At 39.8% G+C, this 26,020-nt stretch overlaps 1 protein-coding gene and 1 non-coding gene across 4 annotated transcripts in view; both read right to left on the bottom strand.

Moving 5' to 3' along the window:
* Window positions 1-7,107: 7,107 nt before the first annotated feature.
* On the bottom strand, window positions 7,108-7,239 carry LOC115030182 (small nucleolar RNA SNORA17). Its single transcript, XR_003835802.1, has one exon. It is a non-coding gene; the product is annotated as a small nucleolar RNA SNORA17 (small nucleolar RNA).
* Window positions 7,240-14,054: 6,815 nt separating this feature from the next.
* Window positions 14,055-26,020, bottom strand: part of Nexmif (neurite extension and migration factor) — a 111,625-nt gene continuing 99,659 nt past the window's right edge. For 2 of the 3 annotated variants that reach the window (XM_085838068.1, XM_029473417.2), the window contains 2 exons: window positions 21,141-25,515; window positions 18,988-20,568 (listed from right to left, as the gene is read on the bottom strand). In XM_085838068.1, coding sequence (XP_085694194.1) covers window positions 20,475-20,568; window positions 21,141-25,515 — 4,469 coding nt within the window. In that variant the 3' untranslated portion in view covers window positions 18,988-20,474. Of the gene's footprint in view, window positions 18,384-18,987; window positions 20,569-21,140; window positions 25,516-26,020 lie in introns of those variants that run through there. The other variant, XM_021153470.3, reaches the window with a different exon arrangement.

The raw sequence follows: 26,020 nt of genomic DNA, 5'->3' as shown, positions 1-26,020 counted from the left end.
CTTATATAGGGTGACACTAAGTATTCCAGATATATAGATCAAAGTGGCATTAATCTGGAGGCATCATTCCTACTGAATAGCTTTTTTGGTGCTGGAAGGCCCTATGCATGCTATCGGGAGTAGGTTGGGTTGGGGTAAAATAACAGTCTTTCCCAGCTGGTTGTGATTTCAGCCAACTACAATAGAAAGTGGGCTGACAAGGTATCTCCACTGATGCAATAGTGGCACAAATATTATCAGAGTAACAAACCACTTTATAACTAGATTTAAAGCCCACTGCATAATATGGAATTTATGTCTGGCTCTACTAAAGGGCCAAGAACCCATGGGTAGATAAGTCATAGGATATATGGGAAAAACAAGAAATAACAGGCAAGGCATGGTGTCACCACCAGAATCCAGCTATCCTACTACATCAATCCCTGAATATTCTAGAACAATAGAAGCACAAGAAAAATAGTTCAAAACAAGGTTTATAAAGATGATTGAAGTCCTTGAGGAGGAAATGAATAAATTCTTTAAGGAAGTTGAGGAAAACACAAACAATTGGAGGAAATGAATAAATCCCTTAATGAAAGAGAAGAAAAAACAACAATTGAAGGAGATGAAAAAAAATGTTCAAGACCTGAAAATGGAAATACAAGGAATAAAGAAACACAAATCAATGGAATTCTAGAAATGGGAAATCTAGGTACATGAACCCACAGATGCAAGCATCATCAATAGAATACAAAAGATGGAAGAAGCTGAAAAGAACGCAGATATTCCTCAATAGAGGAATGGGTACAGAAAATGTGGTACATTTATACAACGGAGTACTATGCAGCTATTAAAATCAATAAAATTATGAAATTCTTAGGTAAATGGATGGATCTGGAGGATATCATCCTGAGTGAGGTAACCCAATCATAAAAGATCACACATGATATGCACTCACTGATAAGTGGATATTAGCCCAGAAGCTCAGAATACCCAAGATACAATTCAGAAAACACATGAAACTCAAGAAGAAGGAAGACCAAAGTGTGGATACTTTGATCCTTCTTAGAAGGGGGAACAAAATACCCATGGAAGGAGTTAAAGAGACAAAGTGTGGAGCAGAGACTGAAGAAATTACCATTTAGAGAGTGCCCCAGCTGGAAACTCTTATGGAAGAATAGGAGAAAGGGGATAGGAACTCCACAGGAAGACCAAGAGAGTCAACTAACCTGAACCCTTGGGACTCTCAGAATCTGAACCACCAACCAAAGAACATACATGAGCTGGACCTAGGCCGCCCCATACATATGTAGCAAATATGCAGCTCTACCTTCATGTGGGTCCCGAACAACTGGAACAGGGGCTATCCCAAAAGCTGTTGCCTGTACGCATGATATGTTCTACTAGCTGGGCTGCCTTGTCTGGCCTCAGTAGGAGATGGAGCACCTAGCCTTGCAGAGACTTGAAGTGTCAGGGTGGGGGATACCCAGGGAGACTCCACCCACTCAGAGGAGAAGAGGAAAGGGGATGGGGGAAATACTCCTGGAGGGGTGACTGTGAGGGGCACAGTGAGTGGGATGTAAAGCAAATAAGTAAAAAAAAAAATTTTTTTTAATGTACTAGAAGCTTACAGAACACCAAATAGATGTTGGGATCAGAAAAAGGAAGTCCCCTCACCACATAATAATCACAACCCTAAATATTCAGGACAAAGAAAACATACTAAAAGCTGCAATGGAAAAGGAGCAAGAAATATATAATGGCACACCTATTAGAATTACACCTAACTTCTCTTTTTTTATTAAATATTTCTTTATTTACATTTCAAATGCTATCCCCTTTCCTAGTTTTCCCTTCGAAAATCCCCTATCCTTCCCCCCCCCCTGCTCCCCAACCCATCCACTCCTACTTCCTGGCCCTGGCATTCTCCTATACTGGGGCATAGAACCTTAACAAGACCAAGGGCCTCTCCTCTCATTGATGACCAACTAGGCCATCCTCTGCTACATATGCAGCTAGAGCCACAAGTCCCTCCGTGTGTTTTCTTCGATTGATGGTTTAGTCCCAGGGAGCTCTAGGGTTACTGGTTAGTTCAAATCGTTGTTCCTCCTAGGGGGCTGCAAATCCCTTCAGCTACTTGGGTACTTTCTCTAGCTCCTTCATTGGGGACCCTATGCTCCATCTAATGGATGACTGTGAGCATCCATTTCTGTATTAGTCAGGCACGGGCAGACCTACACCTAACTTCTTTTTTTTTAATTTTTAATATTTTTATTACATATTTTCCTCAATTACATTTCCAATGCTATCCCAAAAGTCCCCCATAGCGCCCCCCACTTCCCTACCCACCCATTCCCATTCTTTTGGCCCTGGCATTCCCCTATATTGGGGCATATAAAGTTTGCAAATCCAATGGGCCTCTCTTTCCATTGATGGCCGACTAGGTCATCTTTCGATACATATGCAGCTAGAGACAAGAGCTCCGGGGTTCTGGTTAGTACATCATGTTGTTCCAACAATAGGGTTGCAGATCCCTTTAGCTCCTTGGGTACTTTCTCTAGCTTCTCCATTGGGAGCCCTGTGATACATCCAATAGCTGACTGTGAACATCCACTCCTGTGTTTGCTAGGCCCCGGCATCGTCTCACAAGAGACAGCTATATTTGGGTCCTTTCAGCAAAATCTTGCTAGTGTATGCAATGGTGTCAGCGTTTAGAAGCTGCTTATGGGATGGATCCCTGGATACGGCAGTCTCTAAATGGTCCATCCTTTCATCACAGCTACGAACTTTGTCTCTGTAACTCCTTCCCTGGGTGTTTTGTTCCCAGTTCTAAGAAGGGGCACAGTGTCCACACTTTGGTCTTCATTCTTCTTGATACACCTAACTTCTTAATGCCAGACGAACCAGCACAGATGTCCTGCAGACTCTAAGAGACCACTGATTCCAGGCCAGACTATACTCCCAAACTTTTAATCACCTTACATGTAGAAAAGAAGATATTCCACGAAAGAGCCAAATTGAAACAATATCTAGCTATATATCCAGACCTACTAGAAGAAAAACTCCAACCCAAGGAGGTTAAGTACACCCATGAAAACACAGGCATTAAATAATCTCAAACCACTAGGAAGGGAAACACACACACACACACACACACACACACACACACACACTAACACCACCATCACCAAAATAACAGGAATTAACAATCATTGGTTATCAATATCTCTCAATGTCAATGGACTCAATTCCTCAATAAAAATACACTGACTAAAACAGGATCCAGCTTTCTGTTGCATACATGAAACACATCTCAATATCAAGTAGACATCACTTACAAGTTAAGGGTTGGAAAAAGATTGTCCAAGCAAATGGAGGGAAGAAAGAAGCTGGTGTAGCGATTCTAAAGTCTAACAAAATAGACTTCCAAACAAAATAATCAAAAGAGATAAGGAAGGATATTTCATACTCATCAAAGGAAAAAGACATTAAGATGATGTCTACTGTGCCCCAAATGCAAGGGTACCCATATTTTAAAAATAAACATTATTAAATCTTAAATCACACATTGAACCCCATACATTAATAGTGTGATACTTCAACACTCTACTGTCACCAATGGTCATCCATCCAAACAGAAACTAGACATAGAAATAATGAAACTAACAGAGGTCATGAATCAAATGGACTTAACAGATAGCTACAGAACATTTCACTCAAACACAAATAAATACACCTTCTTCTCAGTACTTCACAGAACAGTTTCCAAAACTGAGTATATACTGGTCAGAAAGCAAGTCTCAACAGATACAAGAAAATTGAAATAACTCCATGTCTCTTATCAGACCACCAAGAATTAAAGCTAGAGTTCAACAACAGAAAGCCTACAAACTCATGGAAATTGAACACTGAATACTGAATAATAATGTTAATTACAAATTGATTTTTAAAGATTTATTTATTTATTTTATGTATATGAGTAAACTATTGCTCTCTTCAGTCATACCAGAAGAGGGCATCAGATCCCGTTACGGATGGTTGTGAGCCACCATGTGGTTGTTGGGAATTGAACCCAGGACCTCTGGAAAAACAGTCAGTGCTCTTAACCACTAAGTCATCTCTCCAGACCCTACAAATTGTTTTAAAATTATTTTATTTATTGTTGTATGCATGTGCATGTTGTGGGCACACACCTGCTATGTCATGTATATGAAGTTCAGAGGACAGCTTGAGGGAGCTGATTCTGTTTTATCATGTTCGACCCTGGATCAAACTCAGGTTGTCAGGCTTAACAGCACATCCATTTACAGCAGAGCCATTTCAATAGCCACATCCTCTTATTTTGTTATCTCAGGTATTTTATGCTTAAAATAAAAAGAAAGAGAATTTTCTTTTCTACTAAGAACATGAAAATTCATTTTCAATCCCCAATACTTTCCTGAGGGCATCTTATAAAATGGAAAATGATGAGTTGGCTTCCTATCTAGCACTGAGAGAATTAAAAAAAAACATTCATATTTTAAATATTTTAAGTTTTGGGTTGCCAGGCAGTGGTGGCGCACACCTTTAGTCCCAGCACTTGGGAGGCAGAGGCAGGTGGATTTCTGAGTTTGAGGCCAGCCTGGTCTACAGAGTGAGTTCCAGGACAGCTAGGGCTACCTTGCCCACCAAAAAACAAAGAAAAAAAAGTCTTGGGTTAAGTTAAAGCCTGCTAAGTTAAAGTGATATTAGTCACTGTACATTAAGTGGTTATGTATGGCTATAAAAATGCTTGAACTAGAAGGAGACTTGGAAATCCAACTTTTAGAAAGTAGAAATTAGATCTATTGAGGTTGTTTCAAAGCTACATATAAGTAATGTCTGTCTGAATTTTATGAGAAGATCATACTTGTGTAATACAGCACTGATAGAATTCTGAGAAAAGACACAGAGGCCATTTCTATTTAATATATAAATTAAAAAGAAAGGTTAAGGATAACAAAACTTATTTTTTATATTCCGGCTTATGTTGAAATCCACTGTGCTTGCTTCTGTTTAGTCAGTTCTTTATTTGAACTGTTTATAAGGTTGTACACAGTCAAACTCACAACATTTTGTCTTCTGTATGTTAGATCTGTAGTTTCAAATGTTTCCCCCTGCCAAAAGACCACTCTTCCTCATCTTACTTATCTGAGTAAGTCCTATTGATCATTACAGTCCAGTTCCAGTATCAGACCAAGTTTTTTTCATTTTCATTTTTAAAAAAGTATGTGTGTATATGTCTCTCTGTTTGTATATACCACATGAGTAAGGGTGCAGAAAGAGGGCATTGGTTATGGGCTCCAGCCATGGGTGCTGAGAATTGAACTCAGGTCCTCTAGAAGAGCAGTAAGTGTTCTTAACTGCTGGGCCATTTCTTCAGCCCCAGGCCAAATTTCTTTATACTTTCATAGAAGTATGTCCTTTTACTTTAGGGTTTCTATTTTATTTTTAAATTATACATTTGTAACCGAGTAGCATCCCAGATCAGGGACATCTGCCTGGTCTTTGGTGGCAACAGACACCTGCTTCTGCAGAGCCACAGACCCAAACATGGCCCCCAGTGTCAGCACAGACCAGGACTTCACCATGGTCCCAGGTCGCATCACTGGCTACTCACATCAGGCTGTTTCTCACTACCCTCGAGTCTCCAATTCTACCTCTCTTCATTGTGCCCACATGCTTCTCTTTCTCTTCCATTTCTCCACCATTTGCTTGCTCCTCTTAGTGGCGCCTGGCGTCTCTGAGTGTCTGGGGTAATTCCAGGAGTGACTTCAGGAGTGCAATGTTCCACCAGGCAGGGGTATTCTTGAGCATGGTCTGCCCTGCCCACCAGGCCTAAGGGGTACCAGACTAGTGTTCATCTCCAGCTAGCTCCCTGGACCCCAGTGTACTAGTCTGGTGGTCATTTCAGGATCGGTCCTCTACAGGTCCATCTGAGTGACCATCTGTTTCAGGCTTATTCTTGCCCAGGTCCTGTGTTCCCAGTTGGGATTCTTCTAATGTCAGGCTTGCCTATCATTCTGGGAACGTATACAGGCCTACCTGGCAACCGAGTGGTGATTGTGGGGCAATGAGCTGTGCACAGGCAGTCTGATCCCTGGTCAAGTACAGGCTTCGAATCCCATTGACCCAGTAGGTGACTTCTGCCTGCAAGGGACGGCAGGTGTTCAGCCATGCCCCCTGGTCCACTGGCTCCTGTCCAGCTATAGCCTCTCACAACCCCCCACAGAGAGATGTGTGGCTATTAGTCACGTAGACTATCTGGACTCCACCCCCACGGTTACCTGCTAATAGTCAGGTATGCTCCTCCCCACAGTTACCTGGCAATAGCCAGGTAGGCCGGCCCTCAATATAAGGGGCTGTTTGCCCCCTCCTCCCTCTTACTCTCTTACTCTTTCTCCTGCTTCCTGCTTGCTTCTCTCTTACTCTTGCCTCTCACTCCCTTGCTCCCCCTCTTTTCGCCTTCCCTTCCCCCCTCTCCACGTGGACATGGCTGGCCTCTACTTCTCTACTCTCTCCCTCTCTCTGCCTTTCTACAATAAACACCTTAAAACCATGGACTGCCTCTTCTCACCGGGATCCATCATGCTGGAGTAATGGAGCAGGTCTTCTAATTAGCCGTGTGTCTAATCTCCCATGGGAGGCCTCCCTGTGCTCCCGGACAGGGCTGCCAGCTAAGCTGCCCACCTGAGCAAGACTCTCCTCCACAACAGGACCCAGCTGGAGCTCTCTCCTCCCTGCCCTTTTCCTTTTGGCCCCGGGCCAGAGCCTGCCTGCAGGCCCCCACTCTGTTCTCAGCTCTTCTACAGCATTCAGCAGTGTCTGCAGTGCCCAAGAGCCTGAGAACCTGTCCTCCCTGGCCTCTGTACAGGCCCGGGGACCTGAGCCAATTCCGGCAGTTCTGCAGGGACCTCAGACTGTGCTTCCCCACCTCCAGAGCAGGGTCCTGGGGCTTCTCACAGCCCAACGCCCACCCAGTGGCTGCGTGGGGTATGTATAGTCAAACTTCCCATGTCCTGCCTCGCCCAGCGGCCCAAGCCTAAGCAGATGTGGGACACCATTTTTAACCCACAGGTGGTCTTCTCAGGCTCACTTTCCCCCCCAGGAAATGGTAGGCTACTAACCATTCAGGTGCCCATCGGTTAGAACACTGAGCATAGACATAGCCTCTCTCCTCTCTGCCACCTACTGACACACATGTGACACAGCAATCAAATCTGCAATGCTTCCAGAGGCAGGGCTTTTTTTTTTCCATTTTTTAAAATTAGGTATTTTCCTCATTTACATTTCCAATGCTATCCCAAAAGTCCCCCATACCCACCCCCCCCACTCCCCTACCCACCCACTCCCCCTTTTTGGCCCTGGCGTTCCCCTGTACTGGGGCATATAAAGTTTGCAAGTCCAATGGGCCTCTCTTTCCACTGATGGCCGGCTAGGCCATCTTCTGATACATATGCAGCTAGAGTCAAGAGCTCCGGGGTACTGGTTAGTTCATAATGTTGTTCCACCTATAGGGTTGCAGACCCCTTTAGTTCCTTGGGTACTTTCTCTAGCTCCTCCATTGGGGGCCCTGTGATACATTCAATAGCTGACTGTGATCATCTACTTCTGTGTTTGCTAGGCCCCGGCATAGTCTCACAAGAGACAGCTATATCTGGGTCCTTTCAGCAAAATCTTGCTAGTGTATGCAATGGTGTCAGCATGCCTTTAATGCTAAGCCATATAGTCCAATCTTATTTCCAGATGGGAAAATTGAAACATGCAGGAAAATGATTTTGATGTGTTTAAATTTAATTTAGTAGCAAAGCCAGGAGTAGAGTCCAGGTTTCATGATTAATAATTTGCAGCTTTATCTCACCCTGCCACCAACATTAAATTAGTTCTAACAATAATGTTTCATACAATAGCTTTTCTAATTTTATCTTCAAAACTGCATCTTTCTCCAAATGAAGATCTAAGTCTTTTTGAGGTAGTTTACTAACTTTCTTAGTTGGAAGCCAAATAAAAAAAGATATATTTGCAACATCTGAAGTGACCTCCAAAATCAAAATAAGAACCTTAATGCTTGGGAGGCAGACATAGGTAGATCTCTGTGAGTCCAAGGCCAGTATGGTCTACATAGTCAGTTCCAGGACAGCCAGGGCTGTTACACCATGATACCTTGTCTTGAAAAACCTAGAAAAGGGGAAAAACACCAAAAGAACTATGTAGATGTGTGCTTGTATCTAATAAACAACAGTAGTTGTTAAGTAAAAATTGACTGTTTATTGCTATGAAAACTTCACAAGTGTGTTGTTCAATCTTCATGACAAGCCTGAGAGGGATAGAACTGTTAACCTAGAACACTAAGTTGTGTAGTTAGACAACCCAATCCTGCTCCCCCATTCTCTCTCTCTCTCTGTATGTGTGTGTGCTGGGCTCAAATCCAGGGTTGTGTGCTCAGTCACTGGGTTGCACTGCTAGCACTATACTTTGGTTTTAGGGCAGAGATTTTGGAACACAGTGATTAAAGTAATTAATCCTAAATACCACTAGCATGCTCTGACACCCGATTCCAAAATGAGAAGACGAATAGAAGACACGATATTTGGGAGTGACATTTAGTGACATTGATTCTGCTATTACAGTGGATAGTGATTTTTCCATTCCAGGTTCTGATGGACAGTAGCAATTTCACTTTATATGTGATTGTTATTTTAACGTGCTACTGGCAGATGGGTGCTATGGTGCATACCTATAATCTCAGTACTTTAGAGACCAAGGCAGAAGGAGTTCCAATTTAGTACTTCAGGCTACATAAGGAAGCACATCACAAAACAAAACCTAGAGATGGAGATATGGTTCAGTGAAGGACCTGGTTAACTATAAGAACTCACACTGAGCAACTCACAGCTGCCTGTAACTCCAGTTTCAGAGAATCCAACACCTTATTGTCTCCTCAGGTACCTGGGCATATACAGTGCACATCCAGAAAAGCATGTACATGGTTGAACATATAAAAATAAAAATGAATGTCAGTGAAAATGTAGGGGAAAAGGAACTCTCAAATGAGTGTGGATAAGTCTCAAAAAGCTAAAAGTAATTTTGATTGTTATTAAGGAAGAAGTAAAAATGAGCAAAGAATGCATAACCCTTGATTTCAAAGAAATATTTGTAGTTTAGTGAGTCTGAGATGTTGGTTTACGATTTCTTGTGACTAGGGGATCATAAGAGAAATAAATTATGTGACACTAAACTAAACCAATCTAAATATTAATCTATGGCCTAGCTTTACTACATCCTACTCCACAGATACTTACTCAGCCATGTTCATTACTGCCCTATTCACAAAAGCTAGGAAATGAAAACAAACTAAATGTCCTTCAACCAATGAATGGATAATGAAAATGTGGTACACATACACAATGGAATTTTACTCAATTGTAAAGAGAGATATGAAATCATCAACTCTTCAGGTAAATGGATGGAAATAGAACATATTCTACTTAGGGAAGTAATGCATACTCAGAAAGTCAAACATTGCATGGTCTTTTTTGTGGTCCTGTTTCAAAATCCATAGATGTGAGTATATAACCTGGAGTAACCACAGAAGCCAGGAATGTAAAAAGTGACCAAGGGAGAGAAACATTAGAGAGGAGGATAGAAGGGTAAAGTGATATGAAGAGGAAAGTAGGGGGTCTTTAATGGGTGAGAAGGGAGGGAAGGAACTATAGGGGGCGGAACCCATAGCACTAAGGATGTTTAAAAAGATAAAGGGAATCACATTACCTAGTTTTATCAAAATTAAATAATAACACACATATACAGTTTGAATAACTATATCACTTGAGGATAATAATGTTTCCTTCAAAGCTATAAATTATTTTTTATAAAAATCCCAGTGAATGCCGGGGCCTAGCAAACATAGAAGTGGATGCTCACAGTCAGCTATTGGATGGATCACAGGGCCCCCAATGGAGGATCTAGAGAAAGTACCCAAGGAGCTAAAGGGATCTGCAATCCTATAGGTAGAACAACAATATGAATTAACCAGTACCCCAGAGCTCTTGATTCTAGCTGCATATGTATCAGAAGATGGCCTAGTCGGCCATCACTGGAAAGAGAGGCCCATTGGACATGCAAACTTTATATGCCTCAGTACAGGGGAACGCCAGGGCCAAAAAGTGGGAATGGGTGGGTAGGGGAGTGGGGGGGGGAGGGTATGGGGGACTTTTGGGATAGCATTGGAAATGTAAATGAAGAAAATACCTAATAAAAAAATCCCAGTAATAGGCATGGAAATCTTCCTCTCACATTATTGGTTGGGGAGTCCAAGACCCTGCTAACAATATAGGCTATTGCTGTTGCCTTTGGTTTCTTCCCAGAGACTAAAGGTAAGTGCATATTATTGAAGATACCCTTTGGACACAGGGGTTGGAGGAACAGAGCTGGAAGTGGCTTAGAAGCTTTTTACCTAAAGAATGGCTCTCATAGTATAGGAGGGTATAGTGCAGGCTGCCAAAAAGGAGGGGAACCATCAGCAGTCTAACCTAGCTGGAAAGCCCATGAGCCACAACAATTGATAAACTGGTTAAGATATCTGCAATAATGCAATAGTATCACTTTTATTGGGGGGGGGACAAATATCTATCTAATTGGACCTGCTCAACAGAAGGGAATTGTCTGATGCTAAAAACCTAGCCAACTAAGGTCTGGTCATAGACCTTACTACCATCAGTTTCCTAAACTGCTATGATTTCTACTTTCTAAATAATTATCTTTATATCTGCAGATGGGTATAGCTCTACTACCTTATCAAAAAAGCTTCTTTTGCATCAGATTGAAACTATTACAGAGAGCCACAAATGGTTAAAAAAAAAAAAAAATACAGTGACTGCAGGATGCCCAGCCACAATTGATACATCTGTAATGCAATCCCTACCATTAAAGCTCAATGCAAATCAGGTAAGAGGGGACAAAAAGATTGTTAAGAGACAGAGTCCCAGGACACCCATTAATAGATCATGACCCATAGATATGACAGGGGAAAGTACACCCATGAACTCTCAACAACGTGGTTTCCTGAACAAGTCTAGCATAATGACAATACCAGTTGGCATGTCAATGAGAACAGGGAAAGTTGACATGATCCCAGACCTAGATGAAGAGCCACAGGTGGTCAATGGCTGCTGAGAGGGAGATAATTCAGGGGCAAATGCCCACTAGAGTCAGTAGGTCATATACATATGTATGCATGAATACATATATATGTATATTTATATACATTAGTAATAATAATTAAAGAAAAGATCATAAATTTGGGATGGTGAATATGGGAAGAGTTGGAAGGGAAAAGGAAGGGCAGGAATGATGTAGATGTAGTACACGTGTATGTAATTCTCAAAAGAAAAACTGTAAAAATGGGGCTGGATGGCTTCATATTTAAGAGCCCTGGCTGCTCTTCCAAAGAAGCTCAGTTTTGTTCCTACTTTTGTTCATATGGTGGCCTATAATCACCCACAACTCCAATTCCAGGGTTCCTAATGCCTTTTTCTGACTCTGATTTATTCCTATATTGTTCCTAATGGTGTTTTTCTCCTCTTAGATCATGTTCTCAGTTAAAAATCAACTTTATTTTTTTGACATATTCTTCCTCAATAATCTTGTGATTCACGTGTCACAAATTGATTCCATTGTTGCATTGCATGTTACTGGAACCATCTGATCATGTATTTTCCCCATGATCATAAAAAATGCAAACTCCACTTTTTGTAATCACTTGCTTGCTCATTATAAAAAGGCCCTCCTGCTCTTAGTCTGGGCAGCTTTCTGTAAGTTTGGGCTGACCATAAAAAATAAAATTTTTACCTTGCAACATCTTGGCATTAGCTCCTGAATTTTGACACATAAGCATTCATATCTCCAGTTCCAGGGGACCATCTCTGATCTCCATGGGAACCAGGTACACAACCATACATTTGAGCAGAACACTCAAACACATAAAATAATAAAATAGAACTGCCAACAACTGAAATAACACCCATAAACAAATTGACCATTGGGTATTTCTCCATTTAAACTATTAAACTGAACCTGTCTATTTCATTTGTGGACTACTAGAGAAAAATAGGCACTTTACACTTAAATTACTTGTTTTCATAAAATTTAACACAACATTCACCACAAAGCCAGCTATTTATTTCATATAATGAATGTCAGAATTAATATTTATCATATTTGTAATGTGTTGTACGTAGTCAGTATGGTTTTTGTTAGAATGGTCAGTATGGTTTTTGCTATAAATAAGTATCTTGATTTAGAAACCTGGGCTCATAAAGGGACAGACACAACAAACTTTCATGGGGTCCTTTGAAGATTATGTCATCTTGAGGAAGTGAACTGTAATTCTCTGTCTTAATTTTCTTATATGTAAGATAGAGAAAATACCTTTGCATGGTTTTGAGAAATTGTTACTTGAATTGCTATCACATAGTAGGCAATAATAATGATAGTTACTGTCTTGTATCATTGTAGAAAGCAGATTAAAAGGACTTATTATAAATGAGGAAAATGCTTTATAGGATTCATGCTCACTCAGTATAGTAATTACAAATCTGCAAAACTTCTGACATTCTATCAAATTCTGAGTGCATTAAAATTTGTGGATAAAACTCACGGACATAATTAGATATCAAGGTGATTGTAGCCTGAAAAGTTTAATAACTACACTCTCAATTATTTTCAAATGTAAAACTATTAGAAACAGTGCCATAATAACCTGCTATGGACTAATCTGAATTATCCAAAGGCTCATGTATTAAAGACTTGTTTGTTATCTAATGGGCTTTTGAGAAGTCACCGGGTCATATTTCATCGGTGGATGCATCCATTGGTGAATTCTCCCCATGATAGTATTGGGAGGTTGTAGAAACTAGGAGGTAGAGCTTATTTGGAGGAAGTAGGTTATCAGGAGTGTGTACCCAAGAAGGATAAATGTTATCTTCAGGTGATTCTGCATCTGTTTCTTGGCTGCTATGTGATGAGTAACATTGTTCTGCCATACCCTCTCCATAAAGATGTTCTGAAAAAAAAAAAAAAGAACAAAACAACAACAAAAGAAGCCAAAACAAACCGCACCAACAATAGGAGCAAGTGACTATGGACTGAAACTTCTGGAACCTTGGTTTCAGTCTCTCATGACACATGTTGAAGAGAAAAAAAAAACAATATAATGTATTTGAAATAGAGACTGCCTCATCATCTTTTGATGCTAAACTAATCTCTGAACTAATAGTGAAGAGTTTAATTCTACAATATTTTTACTTAGCAAGTTAAATTTTCTGCAATTTTACAAAATTTCTAGATATAAAATCCAGCTGAAACTCACTAAATTAAGACAACAATGAAATAGCACAGGTAAAATACCATTTAAAGCTTAACTGAAGTAGTGACAATGGACTTAGAAAGGTACAAGTATTTAAAGTAACCAGGTGGGCATTAGATCAGAGGTGAAGAGTTGCTGACATGGGTTACTAGGTGGATGGCAAGACTAATTCGCTGCGATAAGGCACACTCAGATGGTAAAAAGATTATAAAATAATCTTGAATAATTCGGTCTGAGGATGTTGCAGAATGTTCAAGGAGATAGCTGGTCTATAACTAGAAATGTATATGCAGGAACTTGGGAGACATTTGTGAAAAATCAGTGTAGTCGGAGTGATGAAGATGGATCTGTTCAGGTGAGAGGAGGGGCATTCATTCATAAACATTTTTCAGCTTCTTTGAATAATGATATTCAAAGCAAAGGAAGTGGCTATTGGCTTTTGTGTGCCACAATGACTTGTGGTTAGCCAGAGCTCTAGGCTCTGATGACCAGTTCAAATGTCTGAGGACATAAAAGCCTAATTTTTTTTTTTTTTAGACACAGCAAGCATCAACATATTGGGAATACTGTAGTGGGACAGAAGCTGGGAAGTCCTGATTAAAACAATTAGGGACCATGGCTGAACAGTAAATAGGATAATGTGGAAACTGTAGGGAATTATGGAAAATCTGACATTCTTAGGTACCAGGCAAATCAGAATTTATTACTTTCAACAAACAGCTTTTACACTTTGAGAGGAATGTTTCTTTGCAGACTCCATCTGTACCACAAATGAAGAATATTATTCATTTTCACATTACTTGAAGAAGGAATAAACTAGAGAATAATTCCCAAATTTGAGGGGCACACAAAATTCTAGCCCAGTGTTTCTCAAATGTTTCCATGTATACAAATCACTTAGGGATCTTGTTGAAATCCATATTCTGATTCAGAATTGGCACAGATCCTGGCATTCAGCATTCCTAACAAGTTCCCAAATGATGGTAATGATGTTGGTATTACTCAAAGTGTTAGTGTGTTTCAGATCTATGGCGACTTGACACTGATTTGTGCATTTGTTCTTCAACAGGATACCGACTTCTGGTAATTCATTTCTTTTCCTCTATGCTGTTTTGAAAGGTAACTTTAAACCTTGATCTAAATACAAATACACCTGGACTTTTATTTTGCCTATTTTTCAATTTACATTTTCAGAAATTCAAATTTTTTATAACATTCTGAGATGGATTGTAAGAAAAACTGCTCTCACTAGAGACAGTTTGAGAAACACTGCTCTAGACATCGACAAACTGTTTAAGATATAAATTCAATTAGAAATGTTTTTAATTCTGTTACATATGATTCTAAAGCAGTATTTTAAACTTTTCTTTTATTTATTCCATAAACAATAACAAAACTCAGCTAGGTAACATTATGACAGTTTCACCATACATTCAGTCACAAATATTTAAAACTTTTTTCAACAAGAACAACAAAACCAGAGGTGTTACAAGAATAATTTACAAGAAATTCTATAAAACAGCAAGAAGCTCACAAATGTTCATTTTCTTTTCACAAGATCACTACACTCTTTCACAACATATTTTTTGTTACAAAATTCCCAACAAAAGTGTTTTTTCTTTGTATTGTGGTTTCTAAAACCAGAAACTTTGAAGTAAATATCCTTTTATTAGCACATAGTGGTGCAGAAAAAAGGAAAACTCTCACATACAGACACTTCACAGCACTTTTCTAAGAAAAATATACACTTACAAAATATGTTACAAATTGGCACACTTAAAAATATACAAGATTTTGTAGGCGTCTTAAGAGTGATCCTTAAGCTTTATACTTCAATTGACTCTACAGATTATTTATAAAGCTTAATTCTAAAAGAAAAAGGCAAATAATTTCCTAACTTTAAAGTTGCAGTGTCATGTGTCAAACAGAAACAGGTTACATTCATAAAAAGGGTCTCTAAATGCTTTTACTTTAAATTTTCTTAAATGCTTAAGGGGCTTGGCGAAGAAGAAAAATGGGGATAATCATTTTCTTTAGCACCATAAAGCATTTCACTTACTGAAGAGGTGCATTCAGTTCTATGGAAACTAAAGTCTAGGAAGTACATTCAAAACTCTGTAGGCAGCAAACTCCAGTCAGTGCTACAGCTATCCCAGTGGAGACTCTGAAGCTCTCCACCTCCCTGGGAGTGAAAAACAAAAAGGCCCCTTTTAGTTTTCATTCAAGCCTTTTTCTTTTGTGCTGTAAAACTAGGCATCTCTCAAAGAGGCAGAATGATTTCAGTATCTCCTTCCTCCCTCCCTCCCTCCCTTCCTTCCTTGATTCTTTCATTTGTTCATTCATTCATTTCTCCCTTCCTTCCTCATCCTCCTTCTTTCTTTTATTTTTTTATTTTTCAGACTGGGTCTCACACTATAGACCAGACTGGTCTGGAACTCCCAACAATCCTGCCTAGGGTTCCTGGCATGAGCCTCCATGCCTGGTTACCTTTCTTCATTTTCAGTGGGCCCAGAGAACCCTGAGCTTGTTGGATACACAGACATCCTTTTCATATTGTACGGGTGAGTGTTTCTTTAGTGTATTTAGTATTGATTTACCAAAACACTGATTTTTAAAAGCCTCATTCATTCCTTAAAACTTTCTACTAAGCCACTCTCTTATAGTGTCTTTCCCCAGTGTTTTATCATTTACCTATGATTCTCAAACCAAGAGTACACCTCAAGTATCATATAGCTGCAATGGGATCTCTGCATCATGACTGTAGCTACTGTTTAATGTTGAGTGAAAACTGTGTCTTAAAGGGTAGCCTGCATAGTCACCAAAATAACTCCATGCTGGCTGAGGACTCTTAATCTGATGGTAGTGTTTCCCAAACTAAACATCTCAACTAATTTCTGTCCTTAACTTGGGTCTTTGAGAAATCTCTATAAAATCCCTGGCCTACATTATGTTGACAAGATCTCTGTTTGTCATGAAAATGTTTGATTTTGGTACTAAGCCTTCTAAACATAATACTGGCTTAGAGAATTTTATGATTAAAAAACAAAACTTGCATTAGTTTTATTTTACAAAAGGAGATATTTCTGTTATGACTGGCAGCATTAAAAACCCTAAATGAAAATGAAAACTCTTTAAATTTGACAACCTTTCAGTCAAACAGGAGAAAACAAACATTTCTAGTTCTAGCAACAGCTAGGACTAGCTAGTGTTCCATTTACCTCTTCAGCATAGAAATTCAACTCTAACTCTCCTCATTTCTCAGAACTGTTCTGAGTGCATCTATAAATTGTAGATCTCCAAAACACTAGTTCAGTTTGGTAAGAGCAAGGCAAAGAGGTCCTTGGATATGCTTTTCTCCTTTACGCAGTAAACACTATTTCAAACCCACTAAAATGGAAATTCACTAGAACTGCAAGACCTCACGTGAAATAACACAGGATGGGAGTTGATTACAGCATTTGAAGCATCCTTTATGCTTCTCTCTTACACACACATACCCTCCTTTGTGTTCCCTACCCCCCAACGATTCTTCCCAGCAAAGAAAAGAGTCAGAGAAGGTGAAAATTTTTGTCACAAAAGCCCACCTAGCACCAAGGACTTCAGAGAGATGGCTAAAGAAGTGATGAATGAAGTAGTGCAGAAAGTTTGAAAAGATATAGGAAAAGATAAGGCCTTAACATATAATTGCACAGAGCAGCAAGAAGTCAGTAGGGAAAGCTGTGAGGGAGCAGCATATGTGAAGCAGCTGAGATCTGAGACACTGGAGAGGCATAGAGGATGGCCACAGGTTCAAGCTATTTACTGTAGTCCCAACACAACCCTCAATGTCTTGAAGACCCTTAGCTGGGGCCATTGTATCTGCACTCTGCTCCATGTAGTACAGCACCTGACCACAATAAGAGATTGGACCTGTTATCACACACCTTCAAGAGAAAGCAGTTTCAGTCTTTTCTCAATGGTATGTGTGCATGTGCTCGTGCATTTGTATTTTGAGTGAATAAGACAGGAAAGGTAGTTTTCTAAACTTCCAAAAGAAAACCTCTAGCTGTAGTTCTTAGACTTTGACAGTCTGGGATATTGAATAGAATACTACACAAGAAGAAAAATTCTAAGACTGATAAAAGTCAAGAAAGAAGAACAAGGGAGGATATAATTTCCAGGAAAGTAAAGATTAAATGAGACTCCAAAGAGGAGGCATTAATAGGATGCAGCTTCTCAGAAAGGAGAGGTTAGAAGGGAGTAGTCAGAAATTTCAGATCAAGGAAAATCCAAGGTTTTTGAGTTGAAGAAATCAGTGATAGGGCAAAACACTATTTTCATACATTGGTCCTCACTCCACTAAGGCAGCTGGTTGAATAAGAGATCTCCCAGTAAGTTTGGCCTACTATGTTGTGACAGAAAGGAAAATAATTCTGAGAGCAGAGGCAGGACCAACAGAATGCAAAGTGCTCAACAATGTAGAGCATAGTGTACAATAAGCATCTCTGCCTTGGTCTATTGCACACTCCTCAAATTCACTTTCTTGTTATGTTTCAATACAAAATGACTGGTTACAAGTCACTAGTTTATATGTTAAGAACATACAATGCATGGCAGGCCGATAAAAAGGTGCTTCAAAATGGCAGTTCTCTTTGGAGAAAGATATGAACCATGCCCTAAAATTGGCCCCTAGTGGGCTCCATAGGAGCAACTGAAAGAGTATCCACTCCAAAGGACTGATGATCAAGTTCTGACAATGAAACTGTTAGAAACAGTTTCAAGCTATCCTACCCCAGTCTTACCCCATTCTCCAAAGCTGAACATCATGATGCTTTAAAAAAATCTGGGACAACTGCTCCCATATTTACTTTTATAAAAACACATTATACTCATAGAACATTTTCTTTATTTCTTCTTTAATTTCCACTTTTTGGTTACATAGAAAGCACTCCATTCCTAAAACCAAGCAAGATGAGTTTGAGGTCTGGAGTCTTGGGGATCACAATACAGGCTGAGGTGGTGATTCTAAGCAAAAATTCAGCTGCAAAACAAGACAAAAACCAAAACTGAACAAAGACCAGTTCCTAGGAAGTAGCCATCACATTTAATACAAACAGCTAGCTATTAGAGTATCAAGAAACAAAAGAAAGTGTTCTAGTTTGATTATTTTCTCTTTTGGATGGTCATTGTAGGGCAAGAGACTTGTTTCAGTTGGTGCCTTTCCACTAAATCATTTTCCAGGGCTCATTGAACACAGTGTCAAAGCCTAGGAATGTGCCTGAACTCTCCTCACAGATTTCTCCTCACCCACTCATCCCCACAGACAAAAGAGACTGATGCTGAGAACACACACAATCTAGATCATGGGCTTGTTCATTTTCCTACCTAGCTGTAAGTAGTAGAGTAAGCTGGTGAAAGGAATCATGGGCTGGGAAATGTGTATGTTTATATACATGATAGGCTCCCTTCCATTTCTCTCTGACTACTTGAAAACATTGCTTCTCTGTTTGTGAATATATTTAGGTGTCAATGACTAGGTAGGTTGCTCATATTTTATTCAAAAATGTCTTTTGAAACATCTTCCCTGTTTTATTAAGTCCCCTTCTCCCACCCCCTTATCCTCCTCCCTCCCACCCCAGCCTCTATATTCACAAGTTAATAGGTTAGTAACAATATTAGTAAGAATAGTAACAACAACAACAACCAACAACATTAATAATATTAGTCCCCTATATTGGTATAGCACTTTATGATCTACAAAGCGCTTTCACATCCATTATCTCATCTGTGCCACAATGCATCAGTCATTAGGCACATAGGCCTTAACTGTGCAAGGAAAAGAGATCAAATGGTATAAGTCAAGTGGTGAAGAAAGGGGAAGAAAAGGCTAGTAGTGAGGAATGTGGGAACCGTGAAGTTTTTAAGTAGTGAAAGGGAGGGTTGAACCAAAAATATGAATTTAAAAAATAATTAAAATTTGAGATTTATGTTTAGTGTGTGATATCAAAAGAGTAGTCATCCTCAGACTATATGTAGATGGCCTAAATTAGTTATATCCACATATTGTTCAGCTTTACCTGGTGGTATATGTATTTAATCATAGGAAGAAAAATTCTGTCAATCTGAGATGCCATTTTTAAAAATGACATTGGCATTGCAAGATCAACATTTAAAGAACACTAAAGCCATGTTGTGAGTGCACTTTTGACATAACTGGAATAAAACATTTAGGAAACTACTTAAATAAAAGCAATCTATGTATTTTATTTATTATTAGTGTCAATTTTATAGCTATTTTATAATTTATCCCAGACTATTATAAAATATATAAAACTGAGATATAAAGTATCAGCAATATAACTTTGCACTTTAAATTCTTTTCTGCTACAGATTTTGCTTTGGAAAACCAACTTTCAAAGCAGCTGTTTGATTTCCTTGTGCAAGGTTCTGTAAATGTGTATACTCTGTCCCTGATGGACTTAGCTGTTGTGACCTAAGCTTTTCCAACATTTTAATCCTTAGATGATGGAACAAACACATCTTTATTGTGCCTTGTTTAACTGTTCATATTTCCACACAGGATAGTAGAGTTTAAAACATTAAAAGAATGTATGGATGGATGTGTATATATATATATATTTAATAATCATGAATGAGTTTTAAACTGTGGGGTGAATCTGTGAGATGAAGTAAGAAAATTTGGCACAATTCAAACATTATCCTTTGTTTTGGTAAACTGTATAACACAACATATTTTTCACTGTGATCTATAGGTGCTATCCACAAAAGTGGGGGTGGTTAATAGCAAGAATCACTGGAATGTTTCTAGTAAATTAACAGGGACAAGTCCCCCAAATACTCACATCCAAATGTTGATATAGAAGTAAAACTATATACAGTACAGTTACTTATTTGTAGTTTGGCACAAAGTTTTCCATTTTTTTCCTTGTGGGCAAACAGTGCATAAACTACTCGTGCAACTGTATGACTTTTAAAGTCTTTTACACAGAACATCAGATTAAAGTTTGATTTCAAAGACTTATTCCCACGATTTAAAATTCTTTTCTTTTAAGCACTTACAGGTCAACATACATACCACAAAGCTTATTTTGAAAGAAAGAAAACACAAACATCAAATGTCTTTCTGGAAAATGTGAGTCTCTTCTTCAAACACAGGTAAAACCCCAAATGCTGTTTCTGCTTTTAGGAGATTGTACTTGGAATCCCTGCAGAAAAATCAAAGAATTTATGCCATCTTAGTAAGTTTTAGTGTATGTCCCACGAAGGGATCATACCCTGTAAATATAGTAACACCATACGAGATGCTGTATGATGCAGAAAGGTAGAGAAAGCACTCCTAATTGTCATGTGCTGACAACTAATGCTCTTTTGTTTAAATGATCTTGGCTTTTTGTCTACATGACTTTTTGAATATGTTGTCCAGAATCTGTCTTTATTGCAAAGCCCTTCCATTCCAAAAATCATTCAAGAGCATGTTTTAGTTCTATTTTCTTAATAAGCAAAAATTAACGCTGAATAGAAGAAAAATGTAGCCTTTGTTAGAACTTATCCCTAGCTAAGCCACAATAAAATTGCCCAATATTTTGGGTGGCTTAAAGGTACAGGGATTTCCATGCATTTTTTTCTTTTCTTTTTAATTTGAAAAAAGAGGAAAATGGGAAAGAGTCTCTCATGCAAAACTTCTGCTTTCAAGAGGGAAAAATAGGAACTCTGGGCTCAGCAGGTAGTAGGAAAGCCAAGGGCGCATCTCATCTGAGCCATTTTGGTGCAGTATTACCTCAGTTTTTCAAAAGAAGTTGTTCCAGCCTCATCCTTGTGGGCCTGTTCTCGTTCCACGCGCTTTCCCTTATATTTCTCATCTCGCAGGGCCTTGGAGCTGGATTTGTGACGATATAATTTTTTGTGTGTTGGTCCATTATTGCCTAAAGTGTTCACATTACTGTACTTTTTATCAAAGAAGGCAGAGCGAGAGTCCTCACTGGACCCAGGCATATCTGCATGACCAGGCTCACCAATTGCCGCTTTCCCGTTGCTTTTGCTCACAGCTTTGACTGACCTGTGATTCTTAGTAGCTCCTGAAGACCCATTAGTAATCTTTTTCTTAGATTCTTGTGGTGTTCCAGCCAGTATTTTGAGGGTTTTTAATTTTAGGCTATTGGAATCAGGGGAGTAGAATGTGTTGGACTCCCCTTGGTGCTCCATGGGTTCCCAAAGGGGCTCCATGGAGGCCATCATGAATCTTTGCACATCTGCCATACCAGAGGCAATATTGGATAAGATATAGGAAGGCTCTTGAAACTCTCGTTGGTCATCATCCAGAAGGTTGTTGGTATTAGTGACTACACTCATGTCATTCCATCCTGGCCTGCTTTCCTTTCCCAAAGCCCAATCTCCAGAAAGTCCCTTCTGACTTGGTATCTTCATAGAGGCAACAGGACCACCATGTTGAATACATTCAGTCAGTGTCTTTGCATTGGAGGATGTACTATTGGGTTGGCCCCCACTATGGCCAATCCCAATTTGCATTTTCTCTCCATTGACAGCAGCCACATATTTCCCTTTCTTTGTTGATTTAGGAACCTGGCGGGAGGTTTTGCTAGGTGGCTTTTCAACCCCTTTGTTGCTTGCTTTTGGCGATTTTTTCCTGGAATTTTTCTGAGAAGAACTTTGGCTTACAGCCCCACTCTTGCCAGGTGAAGTTTTCTTTCTTGATTTTGACACTTTGCTGGTAGTATTAATTTGCCCAGCTGACTCATCAAATGTTGACAGGCAAGGGCTTTTTTGGAGCAGGCCAACAGAGTCCTCATCATTGAACATATGGAACTGAAACTGATGGCTATTTAATGTAAAGCCATCATCTGCTTGGGCCTGTTGTGAAAGGGTATTACAGTCCCACTTGACTTTTTCCACGGTGCTCAACGATCCTGGGACACCTTCTTGGAATCCTTTCATTGTTCCTAGTGTTTTGATACTCTCACATCTGGTACTCTGAGGAGAAAGACTGGGGGTGTCTGGGGGAGACATTTCTAAGAGAGAAGAGTGTCGGAACTTGTCAGGAGTGAAGTTGGAGATGTCAAGGAGGTCAGTGGACTCCTTTAGTGGTGCTATTTCATCAATGCTCTGCTGGATCACCAGTTTGGGGCTGCAGTGGGCCAGAAAGTCATCATTGATTTCATCATCACCATCCTTTTCACAGGATTTCAAGCTTAAGGAACAATAATTGCTTGAACTAACAGTAAGGGAAGTCATCGAATCAAAGCTAAAGAGCCGGCCATCATCATCTGTACTGAGTGGGCCCTGCTGGAACGGAAAGCAGATCTCTCCATTATTAAAGTGACACAATTGATACAAGTCGTCAGGTGGGAGATGTGAGTCCTGCACAGAGGCATACAGAACCTTGTTGCAACCACTGGCATCACTATTGAGGCATACAGGACTGTATGTTATAGCTGTGAGGTTATTCTCCATGGAGACAACGTGGGAAGCCTCAAATTCACTAGATTGGTTTGTGGCTATCTCCCTTGAGACTTCAGTCATGAACTCCTGGGAGCCAGATGTATCCTTGTCGGGCCACAAACTTCCATAGTTGCTTGCTTCCATTTTGAAGGTCTGAGATGATTGCTGCAGCTGAGAATCAGAAGATGAGGACAGCACACAGTCTTGAGCAGACTGGAGAGGTACAAATTCTTTTTCCGTTTGAGTGAGGCTGCCTTCATTTTGCTCTGCAGAATGGTTGGTGAAGTATGAGATACTAGTATTATTTGATAAGTCAGAAGCATCTAACAGTGTTTGCAGATACCCTCCAGGAATAACAGGTATATTAGTGGCAACATTAGCAGATGATAGAGGCATTTCAGAAGAGCAGGTGGTGGGTAGGAAAGTGGAATTCTTAACTTTTGTCTCGTGAAATTCAGACATATGGGAACTGTTTGAGGTTCCAGGAGTGACTTCATTTTTTAAATTAGCCTTGGAGGATGTGTCTTCTGAGACAGGGCTCATTTGAACAACTGGTTTGTTTTCTTGTCCAGCTTTGATTTTTTTGGATTTTAACCTAGCTTCACTTTTAAATTTAATTTTGTTAAGCACTTTCCTCTCTGGGCCCTTGAACTCTGTATCTTGAGCTTTGACTTTCACTGAGTCGGGGACTATGAGGCCACGTAAATGTGATCCATTGGCACAGCTTGGGTCAGTAAGAAGTGCTGATTTTGGTGTCCCTTTTACACCATCTTCTTTGCGATTACAAGCTTGTTTCTGATCACTGCAGAATGAAACCTGCTTACTACTTGCTGAAGTTTCCACGGATTGGATCCTTTGAATCCTGTGTCTGCTGCCAAGCTTAGATTTTCGTTTACGAGCAGGAGGCAGGAATGACACCTCAAAGCTACCTGGTTCAAAGCTTTGCTTTTGGCATAAGGGTGTTTTGACTGAGTCTGTGTTGCTGTTTTTCTGCTTTTTCTTCTTTTGCCAGAATCCTTTCAAAGGTGATAACTTGGCATACTTACTGAGCTGATTCTCACTCAGATTTACTGTTGTTTCACTGGCATCTACTTTACTTAGCTTCACCAACATGTTCTTCTCACCTTTAAAACGGTTGATAATGATATATTTAATAATAACAGGGGGCTCTTTACGTGTTACTTTTCTTCTCTTTTTGGGACACCATTCATCATCATCTTCTTCTTTGGAACCACCTGGAGGCCATTCCTTTCTCTCATTTACTTTTTCCCCCTCTAGAGAGTCAACATCATATAGATAATCTTCGCTGTATCTGACTTTTCTCTTGGCTCGCAGCCCATAGTTCTGCTGGGAGGATGAACTTCCAGAATTAGTGTCCCGAGCCATATAGCGGCTACAGTCTTTGATCTCCCCCATGGCATCATATGAGACCTCAATGAAGGAACTGTCATCACTGAAATTCCCTGATGTCTCCAGGGAATTAGTAAGTTGGTCAGGCTTTAGGTTCTTAAACTGCTCTACCTCAAGACCACTACATGGTTTATTGTTTAATGCAGGCTTTTCTCCATTATCTTTTTCATCTTTTGTCTCTATGCTTTTGTCTTCATGTACTTCCTCTTTGCCTTTCTTCTTGTCCAAGTTTTTATCTTCTTCTCCCCAGATGATGCTCACATCAGGGACCTTGAATTGAGAAAGATCACTGCTCTGCTTGAGGATTCCACTCTTAGAGTCCCGCTTGGGACACGTAGTAAAGACACTGGGGAAAAAATTGAATTGGGCATCTTCCTGCATCAGAAGAGTGGTCTTGTCTCGAACATTGTCCTGAAAGGACTCATATCGAATTTTGAGGGAGCAGACATCACTGCCCAGGGTTGACTCATCATCATCGAACATATAGTTTTCCACATCTTCTTCAGAGAAAAGGTTAACAGACAGTTCATTCTTGGAACAGAGGTCAAGTAGCTCAATCTTACTCTCACTAATAAAAGTCTCAAAGTAACCCCAATCCTGATTGGAATTTGCCAGCAAAGCTTCTTCCGTGTTGCACTTATCTAATAGTAATGCCTCATAATAACTTTTCTGAGTTGGATCTTCCAAGTCGATGTCAGGTTTCTCAGATTCTCGTCTATCTCCTGCCCTTGACTTATGCAGGGGGAAGCCTAACAGCTGGTCTGAAAGCAGCTGCTCTCCATACTTAATGTTTTCCCCAGCATTAATGCATTGAATCCCTATGTCAGAGACTGCACATGTTTCATAATCTCGATTTAGATCACTGACTTTCAGACTGATCCCTGGTTCAGGATCTACTGCTTCTTTTGATTCCATGAAGCAACCTAAGCAAGTCCGGCTTGGCTGCATGAGGCAGTCTCCGTTCAGAGCTGACATGCCTGCAGGTTCCATTATGGCAAATGGAGCTTTCTCACACTCATTGGGCAGTGACCATGTGTTCAGGCCTTTTGCAACTCCAGATGTGAGGGAGATGGCATTCACAGAAGCACTATTAGCAGAATGATCGGGTGCTTCAATCAGGGCCAAAGGAGATGGAGGGCTCTGCATACACGGCTTCTTAGATGGCAGAGGAAGAAGACCCCTGGGAAACATTGGGGACTCTTTTTGTACCACTGGTATAGGCTGGATTGGAGTAGTAGCTTCTAGAGCTACGAATGACTTCATTGCCACATCCTGGTCCTCTGAGTCTAGAAAAAAGGGGTAAAAAGGCAGGAATAAAGTTAAGGCTCTTAGATGAGACTCAAGTCTCTTTCCCTTGATTAGTTTCTGATATGTGGACATCATATAATAAACTAAGCTTCTGTTTCTTAGCTTTATGAATTACCACTTAAACATTATAAAAACAATTCTAATTTCATACTGAAACATTCATATATGTGAAAAACAATCATTTTTTTCAGCCCAGGAAAAGGTAGATAGAGTCCCTATCAGAAGTCAGAAAAGAACTGGACTGATCGGTCAATTGGAAAGTCAAAGCTTTCAGAGGGGAAGATGCACAGTGGGCTATTCATGATTTACGCTTTAAGACACATGCCCATACTTGAAAAGTTAAGTTAGAGAAGTTTATAGTGAAACTATAAAAGTCTCACATCAGAACATACTTATAATTTACTAGTAATTTTGACAAGTTTCTTTTAACAAATGAATCTGACAGAGCAAGAGAATTTATCTGAGATCTTTCAGAGATTCTTC

Source organism: Mus caroli, unplaced genomic scaffold (assembly GCF_978045245.1).
Source record: "Mus caroli unplaced genomic scaffold, Mus_caroli_1 scaffold_5, whole genome shotgun sequence".
In the NCBI taxonomy this organism is placed as follows: domain Eukaryota; kingdom Metazoa; phylum Chordata; class Mammalia; order Rodentia; family Muridae; genus Mus; species Mus caroli.
This window is presented reverse-complemented; position numbering and strand designations above follow the sequence as displayed.